We start from the raw sequence: 22,018 nt of genomic DNA on the forward strand, positions 1-22,018 counted from the left end.
GTGTGAGTGACAGAGTGAGAGTGTGATATTATCCACAGGTGTGAAGGTGTGAGTGACAGAGTGAGTCTGTGATATTATCCACAGATGTGAGTGACAGAGTGAGAGTGTGATATTATCCACAGGTGTGAGTGACAGAGTGAGAGTGTGATATTATCCACAGGTGTGAGTGTGTTAGTGACAGAGTGTGTGATATTATCCACAGGTGTGAGTGACAGAGTGAGTGTGTGATATTATCCACAGGTGTGAGTGAAAGAGTGAGTGTGTGATATTATCCACAGGTGTAAGTGTGTGAATGAGTGACTGTGTGAGTAGGACTTAGACCCACCACAACACTGATCAGCATGAACTGGTTACTGGTTAATGAATGAATGAATGAATGAATGAAGCAGCTGAGTGAAGGAGACAAAGAGAGCTTTCATCCTGATGAACCCAACTTTATTCAGTACGTGTTGTAGGTGAGTGCTCCAAATAAATTCTGACACATCTTTAAACAGGGGGTGAGGCGGGGGTAAATTACACAGCCAGCAATGATGGAGACTAACCTGGAGGGGATGAGGTGTTCTCTGTGGTTCACAGTAACTTGTGCAACTTTTCTCTTTGAATTATTTGGGTTGCCAGACATTGCCCAATGACCCAACTCCTGTCACTGACTTTATTTGTTCTTATTTTTGGAGGCCCTCAGTGATAGAGGCAGGAAACCACCGAGCGTGGGTGTGGACAGGCTCCAAAAATAAACACATCAATAAATAAATACATACATAAATAATATTCATAAACGTAATCATTAAAAAACACTCTAATGTACAGCATATTCCTTATGTGCAATGTCATATCATTATGTACAGTCACCATATTTACACACGAGTCTCAGAGGGGCGGCTCATTGTTTATTGTCATTATTACAGCACTGTTTACTGAGCTGGGGTCAAGTGGGATCCTTGGACACTCGAGGTTCAAGGAAGCAGCGCTTTTCTCACACAGCAACTCAGCCATTCACTGGTACGGATTATTGAGGGCCAACAATAAGGCATTGACTGCTGTAGTTTGCCTTGTTTTCCAAGCCCCCAAAGCTGGACTCCAGGGCTGCTTCACCTGCACCGTGGAAAAACATGTTGTTGTTTAGTGTGCAAAGCCTGTGGGCTGTGGGCGACCTCAGCCACTCACTGCAGCGTTTACAGAGGGGAAAACACCAAAGAGACCCACACCAGCAGGAGCTTACGTTTTAACTGAAAAGTGGAAAGTGGCCCCGACTCTGGTATTTGACGTGAGGTTCAGGGAACAGCTTCAGTAAAGCAGAACAGTAGTGTTTTAAAAAGCTTAAGCGCTGAAATGAACAGGGAGAAGTTGTTACGTTACCGGCGTAATGCACTGACCTCAGCTGTGACAGGTTTACACCGACATAAACAGTCCTCTCTTGCGTAAATATGAAGAGAGGGGAGTACTGCTGACGTACAGGAGCCAGCTCCTTGGCAGCAGGAGGTTCAACAGAAATGCGTGTCAGTGTGTGTGTGTGTGTGTGAAAACGATGAGGAAACACAGTTGGACTGTCATCTAGACGAAGTCAGTGCCCGTTGCAGAGAAACGTGGACAGATGAATCACAGTGGATTGGAAAGTGGGGTCTCAGATGGGAAACAGCAGTGAATCTGAGGACACTTGCTTCAAACTACAGTGCAGTTACCAACTCTCTGTGTGGTACCTTTCTCTGAGGAGCTGGTCCTGTGTTATATGTAGAATCCTACATGTCCCACAATCCAACAGTCCCAGTAAACATTTAGCCAACGTTGAAATAACGTAACGACTGCCATCTAATCAACGTTCTCTTAAGGTTGAAAATGAAAGTTGAAAAGACGTCCAAACACAGACATTGAAAAGACGACTATTAGACGTATTTTGGACGTCCATTGACATTATTAATTGGTTCCGTAATAAATTACTCGTATAAAACGCGTTTTGGATGTCCACTGGCGTTATCGATTGGTCACCACTTAACTAACTTATTAAGATGGATTTTGGACGTCCATTGACGTTTAAAATATGTCCTTGACGTACAGACTACTTTTAGACCCATTTTGAACGTCCAGGGACGTTCCTTGTTTACTGGGGTGTAATTACACATTAGCCACACAATCAGAAACGAGAATGCTGGACGAATTATAGTAACACAGCTAATGTTAATTCTTACACATTACATTTTTACATGTAATCACCAGGTACAAAGCATGATGTCATTTGAAACATATATGTATTATCGTTCTTATAATTACGCTGTGCCACTGTAGACCGTTTGCGAGTACGTCAACGTTAGTTACACAGTCATGTAGTGGTGGCATGTGTTGTTAATTACACACTGAATGAGCCTGAGGAGTTTCATCTTGAGAGTCACATCTTGCCACTGGAGATTTTTGTTAACACGGCTAACCCATAATATCTGATCCATATTAAACACGCAATGTTTAATATCTGATGACCTCCGAGTTGGAAGTGGATCAGGTTTGGGGATTTCCCAATAAATAAATAAATAAATAAATAAATAAATGACAAAGTGTGACTTTTTTTCTGTGCGAAATCTCGTAAAAATAAACAGTGCATGATGTTATCTTCGGGAAAAATCAGAGCGGTGGGGCAACTGGACTATTTTTAAAAAAAACAAATACATAACAGACTTCATTGCTGAGGTTTTTCCTAGTGGTTAAGTTCACTGCAACGCAAAGGTCAGCAGAATAGAATGAGAGAGAGAGAGAGAGAGAGAGAATGACGTTAATTAACTATGAACATCCGTTCCACATTCTCCCTGTGGTCACATTTAATAAAGTGGTCATTGGGCACGGGTTCTGTTCATTTCCTTCGTCTTCCCGGCCTCGTTACAGCTTCCCTCTGTCCCATCGCACATAAAAACGAAAGAAAAAGACACCTGGACACTGGTCCCCTCCAAGTCCAACTCCACATACCATGGCTTAAAAAGACGCAGCGTCCATTCACACCAAGAAACGTCTTTGTACATTCCTGTATAGAATCCAGCTCTATACACACACACACACACAAACACACACACTCAAAAAGAGTAAGGCTGAAACATTTGCGAGTGCCACAGACGAGCCACATTAGGCTGTATTCAGTTCCAGGTGGTGTACGATGGAAGTGTTTAGTGGCTGGGATTTGTCTCACGGGGCCTGGGGGGGGAACGGCCTTAAGTCATTTTGGGGGTCAATGCGGGTGGGGATTCAACAAACTGGGCTACGCCTTGGTGGCAGGCCTGCTTAAGGCGCCAGGGAGGGTTTGATGGTGGTCTGCCTATAGGAGCAGGGGATCGACAAACGGCATGTGCCAGAGTTATCTTCTGAGCCGAAATGTCAGCACTAGCTACACCGGCAAGATCCCTGCAATGGAAGGACAGATTCTCGCCCGACGCTGAGTCTCTAGGTTAAAGCGAGCCACACCCTGGACTGAGACGGCAGAGGAGCACCTCAGAGAAGGTAATACCTTGCTCCTTAGCTGCCTCTCAGCGGATAAACCCCGGAAGAGAGATGCTGACAGCAGGAAGGGAGCAGGAAAACCTTCCAAGCAAGTGGTCCGCTGGAGATGAAAGAGCAAGCTTCTTGCGCAAGGGGACCTTGTACCTTGTTGAAAACCAGTCATATCTTCCTCAGCAGGGGAATCCCCAGGAAATCCCTCCCATCTGGCGCCATGAGAGAGGACACTGATATGGAAGAGGAGCGATAAACAAAGCAGGTGATCCATAGGGCTGAGATGGGAGCAAATCCCGGTGGACTCCCGGCGCAAAGGGTACGTACTTTCCCTGACTGGGAATCTAGGTTTAGGAAGGAGAAACCCTTAAAAGTAGGTGATTAAGAAGGTAGCACTGGCTCCCAGCTAGGAAGAGTCCCGTCTTCGCTAACTGGGAATGTTTTGGGAATGTTTCAAGGTGATACAACGTTAGTCGCAGGTGATCCACTAGACTGAGATTGAAGCACCCTCTGGTAAAAATGTAGAGTCCCTTTCGCTCAAATTTGGAATGCCAGTTGATTCACTGGAATGGACGCTCCGATTGGGAATCGTTCATACCACAAGCTGGATGAGTGGAAATAGATCAAGGATGGAGCGATACATGTTACAAGTTGCGATGCATGTGATCCACTAGACGGAGATGGTTGTTTTCGTCCATAGCAAGCTGCTGCGAGGGTACCTTCATGGAAAACGTGGAGTCTCTTTTCCACAGATTGGGAAGCTTAAAAGCAGGTCATCCACTGGTGTGGACTCTCGGATTGGGAATGTCAGCCTCACAAACAGAGGTCTGGAAACAGAGTGGTACAGCCTTAGAAGCAGGTGATCCGCTCTGATGCAGGGGGTATACCTTCACGGCAAACGTGGAGTCTCTTATCCTCAAATCGGGAATCTCTGCCGAGTAGCAGGTGGTCCATTGGACCGGATGCTCAGATTGGGAATGTCAGCCTCACAAACAAGAGATCAGAGAGGGAGCAAAAGCCTTAAAGCCTTAGAAGCAGGTGATGGTCTGACGGAGATGGCAGCTCAGGCTCCCAGCTGGGGTCCCTTTTGTTTTCTCGCACTGGGAATCTCCGGGGAGGCGTCTCCCGTGTTCCTTCATGCTTTGTACATGTTAGCCGCGGTGGCGAGGGCCAGCTGGCCGTTGGCGGCCACAACACAGGGCTCTTCCTCCAGCAGGGCATTGGGGTCGGCGTGAGGGATGCTGTCGTGGTAGCTGCTGAAGCTAATGTTGTCTTCCTTCAGCTCGATGGTCCAGAAGGGGGCATTGAGCTTGCGGTTGCGGTACTCCCGGTACGTGTAGACTCCGCCCACCAGAGCCATCAGCAGCACCACCATGGCGATGATGACGGCCAGCACGATGATGTTGAACTGCGTCCAGGACACAACGGTGAGGGCAGAGGCCGTGCTGTTGTTGTTGCTGCCGGACACGGCATCTCCGGGAGCGGACTGAAGGGTGGGGGAACCAGAAGGAGCCGTGGACGAGGGAGAGGAGGAGGTGAAGCGGAGGGATGAAGAAGTAGAGGGCGACGAGGACGTGGTCTTGGACACTGTAGACGACTTGGGAGCGAGGGTCGGCACTACTCTGAGAGCTGGGAGAGAGAGAGAGAGAGAGAGAGAGAGAGAAAAAGAGAGAGAGAGATTCTGAAACTGTCCACAAGTGTGAGTGTGTGAATGACTGGGTCAGTGGGTAATTAACTGGGTGCATGCATGACTTACAGGGTGAGTGTGTGAATGACTGGGTGAGTGTGTGAGTGACTGGGTGAGTTTGTAATTAACTGGATGAGTGTGTGAGTTACTGGGTGAGTGTGTGAGTGACTGGAAGACTGTGTGAGTGACTGGGTGAGTTTGTAATTAACTGGATGAGTGTGTGAGTTACTGGGTGAGTGTGTGAGTGACTGGAAGACTGTGTGAGTGATTGAGTGAGTGTGTGAGTGACTGGGTGAGTGTGTGAGTGACTGGGTGAGTGTGTAATTGACTGGGTGAGTGTGTAAATGACTGATGTCTGTGTGAGTGTGTAATTGACTGGGTGAGTGTGTAATTGACTGGATGAGTGTGTGAGTGACTGGGTGAGTGTGTGAGTGTGTAATTGACTGGGTGAGTGTGTGAGTGACTGGATGAGTGTGTGAGTGATTGAGTGAGTGTGTGAGTGACTGGGTGAGTGTGTAAATGACTGGTGAGTGTGTGAGTGACTGAGTGACTGGGTGAGTGTGTGAGTGACTGGGTGAGTGTGTAATTGACTGGGTGACTGTGTGAGTGACTGGGTGAGTGTGTAAATGACTGATGACTGTGTGAGTGACTGGGTGACTTTGTGAGTGACTGGGTGAGTGTGTGAGTGACTGGGTGACTGTGTGAGTGACTGGGTGAGTGTGTGAGTGACTGGGTGACTGTGTGAGTGACTGGGTGAGTGTGTGAGTGACTGGGTGAGTGTGTAATTGACTGGGTGACTGTGTGAGTGACTGGGTGAGTGTGTGAGTGACTGGGTGGCTGTGTGAGTGACTGGGTGGCTGTGTGAGTGACTGGGTGAGTGTGTAATTGACTGGGTGTGTGTGTGTGAGTGACTGGGTGTGTGTGTGTGAGTGACTGGGTGTGTGTGTGTAAGTGACTGGGTGAGTGTGTGAGTGACTGGGTGTGTGTGTGTGAGTGACTGGGTGAGTGTGTGAGTGACTGGGTGAGTGTGTAAATGACTGATGACTGTGTGAGTGACTGGGTGAGTGTGTGAGTGACTGGGCGAGTGTGTAATTGACTGGGTGAGTGTGTGAGTGACTGAGTGAGTGTGTAAATGACTGATGACTGTGTGAGTGACTGGGTGAGTGTGTAATTGACTGGGTGACTGTGTGAGTGACTGGGTGAGTGTGTAAATGACTGATGACTGTGTGAGTGACTGGGTGAGTGTGTGAGTGACTGGGTGAGTGTGTAATTGACTGGGTGACTGTGTGAGTGACTGGGTGAGTGTGTGAGTGACTGGGTGGCTGTGTGAGTGACTGGGTGGCTGTGTGAGTGACTGGGTGAGTGTGTAATTGACTGGGTGTGTGTGTGTGAGTGACTGGGTGTGTGTGTGTGAGTGACTGGGTGAGTGTGTGAGTGACTGGGTGAGTGTGTAATTGACTGGGTGTGTGTGTGTGAGTGACTGGGTGAGTGTGTGAGTGACTGGGTGAGTGTGTAAATGACTGATGACTGTGTGAGTGACTGGGTGAGTGTGTGAGTGACTGGGCGAGTGTGTAATTGACTGGGTGAGTGTGTGAGTGACTGAGTGAGTGTGTAAATGACTGATGACTGTGTGAGTGACTGGGTGACTGTGTGAGTGACTGGGTGAGTGTGTAAATGACTGATGACTGTGTGAGTGACTGGGTGAGTGTGAGACACTGTCCACAGGTGTGAGTGTCTGTATCCCTGCGGTGTTCCCACTGATTCCGGGTAGGATTTGGATGAAGCAGGGTGAGTGAGTGAATTAATTAATTAATTTATTATCTAACCTCTAAGACTAGAACTGACTCTAAACGACTTGTACACATCGTTCTCTCGTGATGTATCCCTCACCGAGGCGTGGTGTGATCTTGAAACGTGCCATGACCTTAGAAAACCTGGCTTTGGGACGTTCTGTGAATTCCTGCATCCAAACGGAGTGTAGCCTCCCTATTGTCCTCCCACATCTGACCTAATAAGTCCACTCCTCCAGGGAGCCCCAGGGAATGTGACACTGTGCGTGTGAGAGAAGGCTAAGAGTGATCCACCCTGTTCTTGACATTGTCATCAGCTCAGGAACACGGTTACTGCCCCGACAAAGAGCCGGAAAATCCCAGAGCATCATTACCTTACAATTAACAAAGCTTCTTCATCTCTCCCTCTCTCTCTCTCTCTTACTTTCTCTCTATCTATCTCTTTCTCTCCCTCCCTCTCTCTCTCTCTCTCCCTCTCTCTCTCTCTCATCTCTCTCACTCCCCCTCCCTCCCTCACTCACTCTCTCTTTATCTCTCTCTCATCTCCCTCTCTCTTTCTCTTTCTCCCTCCCTCCCTCTCTCTCTCTCTCGCTCTTACTTTCTCTTTATCTATCTTTCTCTCCCTCTGCCTCCCTCTCTCTCTCTCACTCCCTCTCTCCCTCCCTCCCTCTCTTTCTCTCTCTCTATCTCTCTCATCTCTCTCTCTATCCCTCCCTCTCTCTCTTTCTCTCCCTCTGCCTCCCTCTCTCTCTCTATCCCTCCCTCTCTCTCTTTCTCTCCCTCTGCCTCCCTCTCTCTCTCTCTCCCTCTCTCATCTCTCTCTCTCCCCCTCCCTCCCTCCCTCACTCTCTCTTTATCTTTCTCTCATCTCCCTCTCTCTTTCTCTCTCTCCCTCTGCCTCCCTCTCTCTCTCTCCCCCTCCCTCACTCTCTCTTTATCTCTCTCTCATCTCCCTCTCTCTTTCTCTCTCTCCCTCCCTCTCTCTCTCTCTCTCTCACCTGAGCGTGTGCAGGTGTGTGTGGAGGGGTCCCGTGTGTATCCGGGGGCACACTTCTCGCAGTGTTTTCCCTCTGTGTTCTCAGGGCAGTTGAGGCAGTGTCCGCTCTGTGGGTGGCAGCGAGGGTCCGTTATCCCTCCGCAATCACACGCTACACACACATCTCCGGATTTATATAAACCCTCCACACACTCCTCGCAGGTGGGTCCCCGGAAACCGGCCTTACACTCGTCACACACCGGCCTCCCCCCGGAGTCTGGAACACAGAGAGAGAGAGAGAGAGAGAGAGAGAGAGAGAGAGAGAGAGAGAGAGAGAGAGAGAGATATGTCAAATACAATTTGTAATAATAAATCATTAATAAGTGGTTAATCCTGAGCTCTGCCTGATGCTCTATTCCTGTAGTTCCTCTGCTCTGCCACCAGATGGCGCAGTGACACCAGGTTCCTCCTGCTCTGTTCCCACCTCAAGACTCCAAGCGTGTCACAGCCCTGTTATTGAGACACCCTTTATATGTAGTGCATTCAGCTCCATTCCAGGGAGATATTATGAGAAACTCCCCTGTTAATGTGTGGATCTGGAGCCCACCAACCCACACACTGTGAAACAACACCACCCAGTCCATTCCTGTGTGCTGCCTGAGTCTGAAACCATGGGCTAAAACGAGTCGTTCTGATTACGGTCCACGCCTGACGCCAAGTGCAGAGACATCGGAATCACCCCGCCCCCTCTTCGGAGTCTGACCAATCACAGCACTGGACCTGCGTTTACGACAAGAGCGCAATTCTGAGAAGAAAGAGAACAGAGTGAAAACGGCTAAAAACCAGAGCTTCTGCTCCTGCTCCTCACTGCTGTGCGCTCGGGGTCGGGGTGAACAGCGAGCGGCTCGTTATCATTTAAAGGAACAGGTGCGTTCTGAACAGGGGCTGTTTACACAGGGGGAGAACACTGCTGTGGGGTTTGATCCTTGTGGGGTTCTGACATTTCATTAAGAAACAGAACTGTGTTCTACTGTGGAGAAGAACATTTCTGTGAGAATCTGATGGCATTCAGTCTTATCAACACAGAGGACTCCAGATGGAGCTCGTTCTCTCAGAAAACAGAGGCCTATATCTGTGGGGGGCCTTTGTGCTGAGACACTTTCCATGTAACACAATGTGTTTTGGCCCAAAGGCTTCTGAGACAGACACTGTCTACAGTACACACACACACACACACACACACACACACTCTGTCTCTCTCTTCCTCGCTCTGCAGAGGTCAGGTCTGAAATATTGATGAGGTTTGGGAGCAGTGTGAGCACCACAGGCTGTGAGTGACTGCCGAGCCTTTAACTAACACACATATACTGTACACACACACACACACACACAGATGTACAGCCCTGTTTTCTTATCTATCACACATTTGTAATATACAGTACATACATTTATTACTATTATTTAGTGCAACAATAATTTTCTGAACCACACAAATCATCACAAAATATTGTGGTCATTAAAGGTACAGTATGCAGTTTCCTCAAAGTGCCAGTCTGTGTTATTGTAGTTCACCAAACTAGCCACAAGAACTAGCCCCAAATCCCAAGCAGGGCACTAGAGCATTAGTCAAGGCAGCCTCTAGTGGCCAAGAAGCAGAACTACAACAACAAACCCTTTGTTCTGAAGTTGTGGCATTTACCCAAGCTGGTTTTCTCAGGCCCACAATGCACTTGTGCTGCCGTCAGTGCACAGATACCTATTTTTAATCTTGCTACTTATATTTGACAATTACATTTATATCAATAGGAAATGCCTACTGCACCTTTAAGTTCAGACAACCTGCTGATGGTCTTTGGGAGTGTGTGTGTGTGTGTATCTGTAGTGTGTTTATCCACCTTCATTTTCCTCATCATTACCATCTTCATTTTTCTTTCTCTATTTTTATCTGTCACTTGTTCCCTCCCTCTCTCTCTCTCTCTCTCTCTCTCTCTCTCTCTCTTTCTCTCTCGCTGTGTCCCCCCCTCTGTGTGTGTGTGTGTGTGTGTGTGTGTGTGTGTGTGTGTGTGTGTGTGTAATGTAAGCAGACAGCCCGTGCCCGGTCGCCGGGTTGTTGCTGAGCAGTAGGGACCAGGACAGCAGCAGACGAGGCGTGAAGGGCTCTGATTGGTCCAGAGCTGTCCACTGAGTGAACCGAAGCCCGGGGTCAGCTCCAGTCCGGGGCTCTTACGTAATGGGCCGAGGTTTACTTTACTTTAGTGTCAGTGAGGTACAGTCGGCCAATCAGAGCGAGCGAGACCCGTCCTCACCCAGGTGGCAGGAGCCCGTGGAGCTGTGGTCATCGCAGGGGCAGGACACACACCCGTCCTTCACACTGCTGCCCAGAACGCGGTAAAACCCCGACACACACTCTTCACAGTTCTGACCCTGAGTGTTATCCTGACAGTCCATACACACACCTGAGAGAGAGAGAGAGAGAGAGAGAGAGAGAGAGAGAGAGAGAAATTCATATTAAAATTAATTGTATATATAATATATATAAATATATGGAGTGGGAGTGGGAGTGTAAGAGGGTGGGGGTTAACTGACTGGGGGTGGCAGTAAGAGGAGTGTAAGAGGGCGGGGGTTAACTGACTGGGGATGGCAGTAAGAGGAGTGTAAGAGGGCGGGGGTTAACTGACTGGGGATGGCAGTAAAAGGGGTGTAAGAGGGTGGGGGTTACCTGACTGGGGGGTGGCAGTAAGAGGAGTGTAAGAGGGCAGGGGTTACCTGACTGGGGATGGCAGTAAGAGGAGTGTAAGAGGGTGGGGGTTACCTGACTGGGGGTGGCAGTAAGAGGAGTGTAAGAGGGCAGGGGTTACCTGACTGGGGATGGCAGTAAGAGGAGTGTAAGAGGATGGGGGTTACCTGACTGGGGATGGCAGTAAGAGGAGTGTAAGAGAGCGGGGGTTACCTGACTGGGGATGGCAGTAAGAGGAGTGTAAGAGGGCAGGGGTTACCTGACTGGGGGTGGCAGTAAGAGGAGTGTAAGAGGGCAGGGGTTACCTGACTGGGGATGGCAGTAAGAGGAGTGTAAGAGGGCGGGGGTTAACTGACTGGGGGTGGCAGTAAGAGGAGTGTAAGAGGGCGGGGGTTACCTGACTGGGGATGGCTGTTAAGAGGAGTGTAAGAGGGTGGGGGTTACCTGACTGGGGATGGCAGTAAGAGGAGTGTAAGAGGGTGGGGGTTAACTGACTGGGGATGGCAGTAAGAGGAGTGTAAGAGGGCGGGGGTTAACTGACTGGGGATGGCAGTAAGAGGAGTGTAAGAGGGCGGGGGTTAACTGACTGGGGATGGCAGTAAAAGGGGTGTAAGAGGGTGGGGGTTACCTGACTGGGGGGTGGCAGTAAGAGGAGTGTAAGAGGGCAGGGGTTACCTGACTGGGGATGGCAGTAAGAGGAGTGTAAGAGGGTGGGGGTTACCTGACTGGGGGTGGCAGTAAGAGGAGTGTAAGAGGGCAGGGGTTACCTGACTGGGGATGGCAGTAAGAGGAGTGTAAGAGGATGGGGGTTACCTGACTGGGGATGGCAGTAAGAGGAGTGTAAGAGAGCGGGGGTTACCTGACTGGGGATGGCAGTAAGAGGAGTGTAAGAGGGCAGGGGTTACCTGACTGGGGGTGGCAGTAAGAGGAGTGTAAGAGGGCAGGGGTTACCTGACTGGGGATGGCAGTAAGAGGAGTGTAAGAGGGCGGGGGTTAACTGACTGGGGGTGGCAGTAAGAGGAGTGTAAGAGGGCGGGGGTTACCTGACTGGGGATGGCTGTTAAGAGGAGTGTAAGAGGGTGGGGGTTACCTGACTGGGGATGGCAGTAAGAGGAGTGTAAGAGGGTGGGGGTTAACTGACTGGGGATGGCAGTAAGAGGAGTGTAAGAGGGCGGGGGTTACCTGACTGGGGGGTGGCAGTAGGTGGAGTGGTAGTGTAAGAGGGTGGGGGTTACCTGACTGGGGATGGCAGTAAGAGGAGTGTAAGAGGGTGGGGGTTAACTGACTGGGGATGGCAGTAAGAGGAGTGTAAGAGGGCGGGGGTTACCTGACTGGGGATGGCAGTAAGAGGAGTGTAAGAGGGTGAGGGTTAACTGACTGGGGATGGCAGTAAGAGGAGTGTAAGAGGGCGGGGGTTACCTGACTGGGGGGTGGCAGTAGGTGGAGTGGTAGTGTAAGAGGGTGGGGGTTAACTGACTGGGGATGGCAGTAAGAGGAGTGTAAGAGGGCGGGGGTTAACTGACTGGGGATGGCAGTAAAAGGAGTGTAAGAGGGTGGGGGTTACCTGACTGGGGGTGGCAGTAAGAGGAGTGTAAGAGGGCAGGGGTTACCTGACTGGGGATGGCAGTAAGAGGAGTGTAAGAGGGTGGGGGTTACCTGACTAGGGGTGGCAGTAAGAGGAGTGTAAGAGGGTGGGGGTTAACTGACTGGGGATGGCAGTAAGAGGAGTGTAAGAGGGCGGGGGTTAACTGACTGGGGATGGCAGTAAGAGGAGTGTAAGAGGGTGGGGGTTACCTGACTGGGGGTGGCAGTAAGAGGAGTGTAAGAGGGCAGGGGTTACCTGACTGGGGATGGCAGTAAGAGGAGTGTAAGAGGATGGGGGTTACCTGACTGGGGATGGCAGTAAGAGGAGTGTAAGAGAGCGGGGGTTACCTGACTGGGGATGGCAGTAAGAGGAGTGTAAGAGGGCAGGGGTTACCTGACTGGGGGTGGCAGTAAGAGGAGTGTAAGAGGGCAGGGGTTACCTGACTGGGGATGGCAGTAAGAGGAGTGTAAGAGGGCGGGGGTTACCTGACTGGGTGTGGCAGTAAGAGGAGTGTAAGAGGGCGGGGGTTACCTGACTGGGGATGGCTGTAAGAGGAGTGTAAGAGGGTGGGGGTTAACTGACTGGGGATGGCAGTAAGAGGAGTGTAAGAGGGTGGGGGTTAACTGACTGGGGATGGCAGTAAGAGGAGTGTAAGAGGGCGGGGGTTACCTGACTGGGGGGTGGCAGTAGGTGGAGTGGTAGTGTAAGAGGGTGGGGGTTACCTGACTGGGGATGGCAGTAAGAGGAGTGTAAGAGGGCGGGGGTTACCTGACTGGGGATGGCAGTAAGAGGAGTGTAAGAGGGTGAGGGTTAACTGACTGGGGATGGCAGTAAGAGGAGTGTAAGAGGGCGGGGGTTACCTGACTGGGGGGTGGCAGTAGGTGGAGTGGTAGTGTAAGAGGGTGGGGGTTACCTGACTGGGGATGGCAGTAAGAGGAGTGTAAGAGGGTGGGGGTTAACTGACTGGGGATGGCAGTAAGAGGAGTGTAAGAGGGCGGGGGTTACCTGACTGGGGGGTGGCAGTAGGTGGAGTGGTAGTATAAGGAGGTGGGGTTACCTGACTGGGGGTGGCAGTAGGAGGAGTGTAAGAGGGCAGGGGTTACCTGACTGGGGGTGGCAGTAAGAGGAGTGTAAGAGGGCAGGGGTTACCTGACTGGGGATGGCAGTAAGAGGAGTGTAAGAGGGCGGGGGTTACCTGACTGGGGGTGGCAGTAAGAGGAGTGTAAGAGGGCGGGGGTTACCTGACTGGGGATGGCTGTAAGAGGAGTGTAAGAGGGTGGGGGTTAACTGACTGGGGATGGCAGTAAGAGGAGTGTAAGAGGGTGGGGGTTACCTGACTGGGGATGGCAGTAAGAGGAGTGTAAGAGGGTGGGGGTTAACTGACTGGGGAAGGCAGTAAGAGGAGTGTAAGAGGGCGGGGGTTACCTGACTGGGGGGTGGCAGTAGGTGGAGTGGTAGTGTAAGAGGGTGGGGGTTACCTGACTGGGGATGGCAGTAAGAGGAGTGTAAGAGGGTGGGGGTTAACTGACTGGGGATGGCAGTAAGAGGAGTGTAAGAGGGCGGGGGTTACCTGACTGGGGATGGCAGTAAGAGGAGTGTAAGAGGGTGAGGGTTAACTGACTGGGGATGGCAGTAAGAGGAGTGTAAGAGGGCGGGGGTTACCTGACTGGGGGGTGGCAGTAGGTGGAGTGGTAGTGTAAGAGGGTGGGGGTTACCTGACTGGGGATGGCAGTAAGAGGAGTGTAAGAGGGTGGGGGTTAACTGACTGGGGATGGCAGTAAGAGGAGTGTAAGAGGGCGGGGGTTACCTGACTGGGGGGTGGCAGTAGGTGGAGTGGTATTATAAGGAGGTGGGGTTACCTGACTGGGGGTGGCAGTAGGAGGAGTGTAAGAGGGTCGGGGCTACCTGACTGGGGGGTGGCAGTAGGTGGAGTGGTAGTATAAGGAGGTGGGGTTACCTGACTGGGGGTGGCAGTAGGAGGGGTGTAAGAGGGTGGGGGTTACCTGACTGGGGGGTGGCAGTAGGTGAAGTGGGAGTGTAAGAGGTTGGGGGTTACCTGAGTGGGGTGGCAGTAGGTGGAGTGGGAGTGTAAGAGGGCTGGGGTTGCCTGACTGGGGGTGGCAGTAAGAGGAGTGTAAGAGGGCGGGGGTTAACTGACTGGGGATGGCAGTAAGAGGAGTGTAAGAGGTTGGGGGTTACCTGACTGGGGTGGCAGTAGGTGGAGTGGGAGTGTAAGAGGGCTGGGGTTACCTGACTGGGGGTGGCAGTAAGAGGAGTGTAAGAGGGCGGGGGTTACCTGACTGGGGGGTGGCAGTAGGTGGAGTGGGAGTGTAAGAGGGCTGGGGTTACCTGACTGGGGATGGCAGTAAGAGGAGTGTAAGAGGGTGGGGGTTAACTTACTGGGGATGGCAGTAAGAGGAGTGTAAGAGGGCGGGGGTTAACTGACTGGGGATGGCAGTAAGAGGAGTGTAAGAGGGTGGGGGTTAACTTACTGGGGATGGCAGTAAGAGGAGTGTAAGAGGGTGGGGGTTACCTGACTGGGGATGGCAGTAGGTGGAGTGGTAGTATAAGGAGGTGGGGTTACCTGACTGGGGGTGGCAGTAAGAGGAGTGTAAGAGGGCGGGGGTTACCTGACTGGGGGTGGCAGTAAAAGGAGTGTAAGAGGGTGGGGGTTACCTGACTGGGGGGTGGCAGTAAGAGGAGTGTAAGAGGGTGGGGGTTACCTGACTGGGGGGTGGCAGTAGGTGGAGTGGTAGTATAAGGAGGTGGGGTTACCTGACTGTGGGTGGCAGTAGGAGGAGTGTAAGAGAGTCGGGGCTACCTGACTGGGGGGTGGCAGTAGGTGGAGTGGTAGTATAAGGAGGTGGGGTTACCTGACTGGGGTGGCAGTAAGAGGGGTGTAAGAGGGTGGGGGTTACCTGACTGGGGGGTGCCAGTAGGTGAAGTGGGAGTGTAAGTGGTTGGGGGTTACCTGAGTGGGGTGGCAGTAGGTGGAGTGGGAGTGTAAGAGGGCTGGGGTTGCCTGACTGGGGGTGGCAGTAAGAGGACTGTAAGAGGGCGGGGGTTACCTGACTGGGGGGTGGCAGTAGGTGGAGTGGTAGTATAAGGAGGTGGGGTTACCTGACTGGGGGTGGCAGTAGGAGGAGTGTAAGCGGGTCGGGGTTACCTGACTGGGGGGTGGCAGTAGGTGGAGTGGTAGTATAAGGAGGTGGGGTTATCTGACTGCGGGTGGCAGTAGGAGGGGTGTAAGAGGGTGGGGGCTACCTGACTGGGGTGTGGCAGTAGGTGAAGTGGGAGTGTAAGAGGTTGGGGGTTACCTGAGTGGGGTGGCAGTAGGTGGAGTGGGAGTGTAAGAGGGCTGGGGTTGCCTGACTGGGGGTGGCAGTAAGAGGAGTGTAAGAGGGCGGGGGTTAACTGACTGGGGATGGCAGTAAGAGGAGTGTAAGAGGTTGGGGGTTACCTGACTGGGGTGGCAGTAGGTGGAGTGGGAGTGTAAGAGGGCTGGGGTTACCTGACTGGGGGTGGCAGTAAGAGGAGTGTAAGAGGGCGGGGGTTACCTGACTGGGGGGTGGCAGTAGGTGGAGTGGGAGTGTAAGAGGGCTGGGGTTACCTGACTGGGGATGGCAGTAAGAGGAGTGTAAGAGGGTGGGGGTTAACTTACTGGGGATGGCAGTAAGAGGAGTGTAAGAGGGCGGGGGTTAACTGACTAGGGATGGCAGTAAGAGGAGTGTAAGAGGGTGGGGGTTAACTTACTGGGGATGGCAGTAAGAGGAGTGTAAGAGGGTGGGGGTTACCTGACTGGGGATGGCAGTAGGTGGAGTGGTAGTATAAGGAGGTGGGGTTACCTGACTGGGGGTGGCAGTAAGAGGAGTGTAAGAGGGCGGGGGTTACCTGACTGGGGGTGGCAGTAAAAGGAGTGTAAGAGGGTGGGGGTTACCTGACTGGGGGGTGGCAGTAGGTGGAGTGGTAGTATAAGGAGGTGGGGTTACCTGACTGGGGGTGGCAGTAAGAGGAGTGTAAGAGGGCGGGGGTTACCTGACTGGGGGTGGCAGTAAAAGGAGTGTAAGAGGGCAGGGGTTACCTGACTGAGGGTGGCAGTAGGAGGAGTCTTAGAGGGTGGGGGTTACCTGACTGGGGATGGCAGTAAAAGGAGTGTAAGAGGGTGGGGGTTGCCTGACTGGGGGTGGCAGTAAAAGGAGTGTAAGAGGGTGGGGGTTACCTGACTGAGGGTGGCAGTAGGAGGAGTGTTAGAGGGTGGGGGTTACCTGACTGGGGATGGCAGTAAAAGGAGTGTAAGAGGGCGGGGGTTACCTGACTGGGGATGGCAGTAAAAGGAGTGTAAGAGGGCAGGGGTTAACTGACTGAGGGTGGCAGTAGGAAGAGTGTTAGAGGGTGGGGGTTAACTGACTGAGGGTGGCAGTAGGAAGAGTGTTAGAGGGTGGGGGTTACCTGACTGTGGATGGCAGTAAAAGGAGTGTAAGAGGGCGGGGGTTACCTGACTGGGGGGTGGCAGTAGGTGGAGTGGGAGTGTAAGAGGGCTGGGGTTACCTGACTGGGGATGGCAGTAAGAGGAGTGTAAGAGGGTGGGGGTTAACTTACTGGGGATGGCAGTAAGAGGAGTGTAAGAGGGCGGGGGTTACCTGACTGGGGATGGCAGTAAGAGGAGTGTAAGAGGGTGGGGGCTACCTGACTGGGGGGTGGCAGTAGGTGGAGTGGTAGTATAAGCAGGTGGGGTTACCTGACTGGGGGTGGCAGTAGGAGGAGTGTAAGAGGGTGGGGGTTACCTGACTGGGGGGTGGCAGTAGGTGGAGTGGTAGTATAAGGAGGTGGGGTTACCTGACTGGGGGTGGCAGTAGGAGGGGTGTAAGAGATTGAGGGTTACCTGACTGGGGGGTGGCAGTAGGTGAAGTGGGAGTGTTAGAGGTTGGGGGTTACCTGAGTGGGGTGGCAGTAGGTGGAGTGGGAGTGTAAGAGGGCTGGGGTTGCCTGACTGGGGGTGGCAGTAAGAGGAGTGTAAGAGGGCGGGGGTTACCTGACTGGGGATGGCAGTAAAAGGAGTGTAAGAGGGCAGGGGTTACCTGACTGAGGGTGGCAGTAGGAGGAGTGTTAGAGGGTGGGGGTTACCTGACTGGGGATGGCAGTAAAAGGAGTGTAAGAGGGCGGGGGTTACCTGACTGGGGGGTGGCAGTAGGTGGAGTGGGAGTGTAAGAGGGCGGGGGTTACCTGACTGGGGGTGGCAGTAGGTGGAGTGGGAGTGTAAGAGGGCGGGGGTTACCTGACTGGGGATGGCAGTAAGAGGAGTGTAAGAGGGTGGGGGTTAACTTACTGGGGATGGCAGTAAGAGGAGTGTAAGAGGGCGGGGGTTAACTGACTGGGGATGGCAGTAAGAGGAGTGTAAGAGGGTGGGGGTTAACTTACTGGGGATGGCAGTAAGAGGAGTGTAAGAGGGTGGGGGTTACCTGACTGGGGATGGCAGTAGGAGGAGTGTAAGAGAGCGGGGGTTACCTGACTGGGGGGTGGCAGTAGGTGGAGTGGGAGTGTAAGAGGGCTGGGGTTACCTGACTGGGGATGGCAGTAAGAGGAGTGTAAGAGGGTGGGGGTTAACTTACTGGGGATGGCAGTAAGAGGAGTGTAAGAGGGCGGGGGTTAACTGACTGGGGATGGCAGTAAGAGGAGTGTAAGAGGGTGGGGGTTACCTGACTGAGGATGGCAGTAAGAGGAGTGTAAGAGGGTGGGGGTTTCCTGACTGGGGGGTGGCAGTAAGAGGAGTGGGAGTGTAAGAGGGTGGGGGTTACCTGACTGGGGGTGGCAGTAGGTGGAGTGGTAGTGTAAGAGGGTGGGGGTTACCTGACTGGGGGGTGGCAGTAGGTGGAGTGGTAGTGTAAGAGGGTGGGGGTTACCTAACTGGGGGTGGCAGTATGTGGAGTAGTAGTGTAAGAGGGTTGGGGTTACCTGACTGGGGGTGGCAGTAGGTGGAGTGGCAGTGTAAGAGGGCGGGGTTACCTGACTGGGGGTGGCAGTAGGAATGTAAGCGGGTGGGGGTTACCTGACTGGGGGTGGCAGTAGGTGGAGTGTAAAAGGGCGGGGGTTACCTGACTGGGGATGGCAGTAAGAGGAGTGTAAGAGGGTGGGGGTTACCTGACTGGGGGTGGCAGTAGGTGGAGTGTAAAAGGGCGGGGGTTACCTGACTGGGGATGGCAGTAAGAGGAGTGTAAGAGGGTGGGGGTTACCTGACTGGGGGTGGCAGTAGGAGGAGTGTAAGAGGGCGGGGGTTACCTGACTGGGGATGGCAGTAAGAGGAGTGTAAGAGGGTGGGGGTTACCTGACTGGGGGTGGCAGTAGGAGGAGTGTAAGAGGGCGGGGGTTACCTGACTGGGGGTGGCAGTAGGAGGAGTGTAAGAGGGTGGGGGTTACCTGACTGGGGGTGGCAGTAAGAGGAGTGTAAGAGGGTGGGGGTTACCTGACTGGGGGTGGCAGTAGGAATGTAAGCGGGTGGGGGTTACCTGACTGGGGGTGGCAGTAGGTGGAGTGTAAAAGGGCGGGGGTTACCTGACTGGGGATGGCAGTAAGAGGAGTGTAAGAGGGTGGGGGTTACCTGACTGGGGGTGGCAGTAGGTGGAGTGTAAAAGGGCGGGGGTTACCTGACTGGGGATGGCAGTAAGAGGAGTGTAAGAGGGTGGGGGTTACCTGACTGGGGGTGGCAGTAGGAGGAGTGTAAGAGGGCGGGGGTTACCTGACTGGGGATGGCAGTAAGAGGAGTGTAAGAGGGTGGGGGTTACCTGACTGGGGGTGGCAGTAAGAGGAGTGTAAGAGGGTGGGGGTTACCTGACTGGGGGTGGCAGTAGGAGGAGTGTAAGAGGGCGGGGGTTAACTGACTGGGGGTGGCAGTAGGAGGAGTGTAAGAGGGTGGGGGTTACCTGACTGGGGGTGGCAGTAGGAGGAGTGTAAGAGGGCGGGGGTTACCTGACTGGGGGTGGCAGTAAGAGGAGTGTAAGAGGGTGGGGGTTACCTGACTGGGGGTGGCAGTAGGAGGAGTGTAAGAGGGTGGGGGTTACCTGACTGGGGGTGGCAGTAGGAGGAGTGTAAGAGGGTGGGGGTTACCTGACTGGGGGTGGCAGTAAGAGGAGTGTAAGAGGGTGGGGGTTACCCGACTGGGGGTGGCAGTAGGAGGAATGTAAGAGGGTGGGGGTTACCTGACTGGGGGTGGCAGTAGGAGGAGTGTAAGAGGGTGGGGGTTACCTGACTGGGGGTGGCAGTAGGTGGAGTGCTGGTGGCACTGCACGGTTGGCATCCTATGCTGCTGAAGTGAAAAAATCCTGGCTGGCAGTCGTCACACTTGGGCCCATACACACCTGTCTTACACACACACGTCCCTGAGCTGGGGGGAGGGGGGAGAGACAGAGATAGGGAAGTGTGTTAATGTAAAACGTGAACAAAAACACCTCACCCTGTGTGTTCACACCAGCGCAGTGCATCCAACAATAAAGACTGCCTCTTTTACACAGTGACCACTGTGGGGCTCCACGGTTCTGCGCCCGCTACCACAGAGCAGTGTTACTTCAATCAACAAAAACATGACCAAATGTTAATTAGACATTAACTAAATATAAATAGTCATTTGAAGAAGAGAACCATGATGATATTTTTTGCGGTTTTGGTCAATGTACAAAAGCTAACACAAATGTGAACGAGAAAAGAATATCGTAAGGAAATACAAACAGGAAAATGCTCTGTCTGTTTTGCTGTTGTCAGGGCAACGACTCCCAAGGAGTCGACTCCCAAAGAATCGTTTCTTCCTCGTATCGACTGTCGGCCAAAGATTCAAAGAGGTGAATCTTGTGGAGTCACTTTGAAGTAAAAACTAAATGTGAAACATATTTGAATTAAATTTACTTGAATTTTGGATTTTAACATTTTTAAACGTAAAATAATTTTTATTTTATTTCTGATTAAAGCTATTAACAAGCAATACCTCTAAAATAGTAAAACCTTTACGAATACGTGACTAAATCTGTTAAACACAGAACCTGTGACGCCTCCAGGCCACTAGGTGTCAGAGTAATGACTCATTACGGCACTGTACACAGACCAGCCACAAGATTAAAACCAGTGACAGGTGAAGGGAATAACATCAGTCGTCTGGGACAGGGTCATGGCCGAGGGCAGTGGAGGGGTCAGCGGGGGGCGCACAGCCCCCCCTCATCAACAACACACTGCCTTCAGACCCCTTCCATCAGAACCAGCATTAACCCTTCATTAATAATCACTCTGTTTGTATTAAAGCAGGCGACATGTTGATTTATTGTGACCCACCCCCTGTGTGTGTGTGTGTGTGTGTGTGTGTGTGTGTATGGCACCAAATATCTAAAGCTCATTTCCCAACCATCCAAATAACGTAACACACACACACACACACACAGAGAGAGAGAGAGAGAGAGAGAGAGAGAGAGAGAGAGAGAAAGGTCAAGAGCAGTCAAACTAATCATCATTAAAACGGAAATGAGTGTGTGTTAATGTCATATCACCTTCCTGAGTGGAGGTAGTGCAGCACACACACACACACACACAGAGAGAGAGAGAGAGAGAGAGAACGAGAAAAACAAAGAGAGAGAGAGAGAGAGAACGAGAGTAAAAAGAGAGAGAGACAGAGAGAGAGAGAGAGAGAGAGAACGAGAGAAAAACAAAAGAGGAAGAGAGAGAAGAGAGAAAGAGAGAAAGAGAAAAAAGAGAGAGAGGAGAGAGAGAGAAAGAGAGAGAAAAAAAGAGAGAGAGAGAGAGAGAGAGAGAGAAAGAGAGAAAGAGAGAGAAAAAAAGAGAGAGAGAGAGAAAGAGAGAAAGAGAGAGAAAAAAAAAGAGAGAGAGAGAGAGAAAGAGAGAGAGAGAGAGAGAGAACGAGAGAAAAACAAGAGAGAGAGAGCTGTAAATCTGGGGCTGAAGGTTACGCTTTTGGGGGTGTTGTATTTTTTCGCACCTTAATCTCCAGGGACACTGAGTGAGGTGTGTGTGTGTGTGTGTTAAAACATGCTCCTAAAGCATCCTACAGCCACACAGCACCAGCAGCTTCCTCTCCTTTTGTGTCTTTTTCCTCTTGTGTCTGCCTCTTCTCTCCAGCTCCACGTCCTTTCAGACCCACGGTGCTGAGCTTTTCTTCTCACAGAGGAAGGGAGGATGGACACAGAGGAGGTGTGGAGGTGTTGGGGTCTGAAACGAGAGCGGAGCCTGATCCTCTCAGAGATGAAAGCTGTGTATTTGATGGAGGTCTTGGGCGGTTGTTAGGGTCCCGAACGCTCTGTGGATTACGGGAATGAAAATAGACAAAGGGTGGTCCCTTTTTGGAAAGCACTCTTTATAAGTGTGTGATTTTGTGTAGCAGTGCGTCTGCGGTGTGTGTGTGTGTGTGTGATTAATGACAGGGCGGTTTGAGCAGGCCCAGGGGACTGAGTTTAAGCGCTCACACACTGATCGGACTGCAGCCAAACACTGTAGGACCATCCAGAAACAATAAGCAGCAGCACCTCAGAGAAAAGGAGAAAAGAGAGAGAGAGAGAGAGAGAGAGAGAGAGAGAGAGAGAGAGAGAGAGAGAGAGAGAGAGAGAGAGAATGGGTGGATGGATGGGGCTGAAAAGAAAAGAGAGTATTCATGGAGGGGAAGGGTCTTTCTTTAAATGACACAGGACTCGTAAAGTGCTTCTTTCCCTTGATTTGAAATATTGCTTCATGAAATATGCATCACAACACACACACACATCCACACCAACAAATAGACACACACACACAA

The 22,018-nt window shown here is 51.9% G+C and overlaps 1 protein-coding gene across 1 annotated transcript in view; it reads right to left on the reverse strand.

Moving 5' to 3' along the window:
* Nucleotides 1-425: 425 nt before the first annotated feature.
* si:ch211-158d24.2 (multiple epidermal growth factor-like domains protein 9) overlaps nt 426-22,018 on the reverse strand; it is a 34,859-nt gene continuing 13,266 nt past the window's right edge. The window contains 5 exon segments of the mRNA XM_066644037.1: nt 426-5,094; nt 7,941-8,195; nt 10,225-10,374; nt 19,480-19,518; nt 19,521-19,618. Of these exon segments, the coding sequence (XP_066500134.1) occupies nt 4,601-5,094; nt 7,941-8,195; nt 10,225-10,374; nt 19,480-19,518; nt 19,521-19,618 (1,036 nt within the window). The 3' untranslated portion in view covers nt 426-4,600.

Source organism: Hoplias malabaricus, chromosome 14 (assembly GCF_029633855.1).
Source record: "Hoplias malabaricus isolate fHopMal1 chromosome 14, fHopMal1.hap1, whole genome shotgun sequence".
In the NCBI taxonomy this organism is placed as follows: domain Eukaryota; kingdom Metazoa; phylum Chordata; class Actinopteri; order Characiformes; family Erythrinidae; genus Hoplias; species Hoplias malabaricus.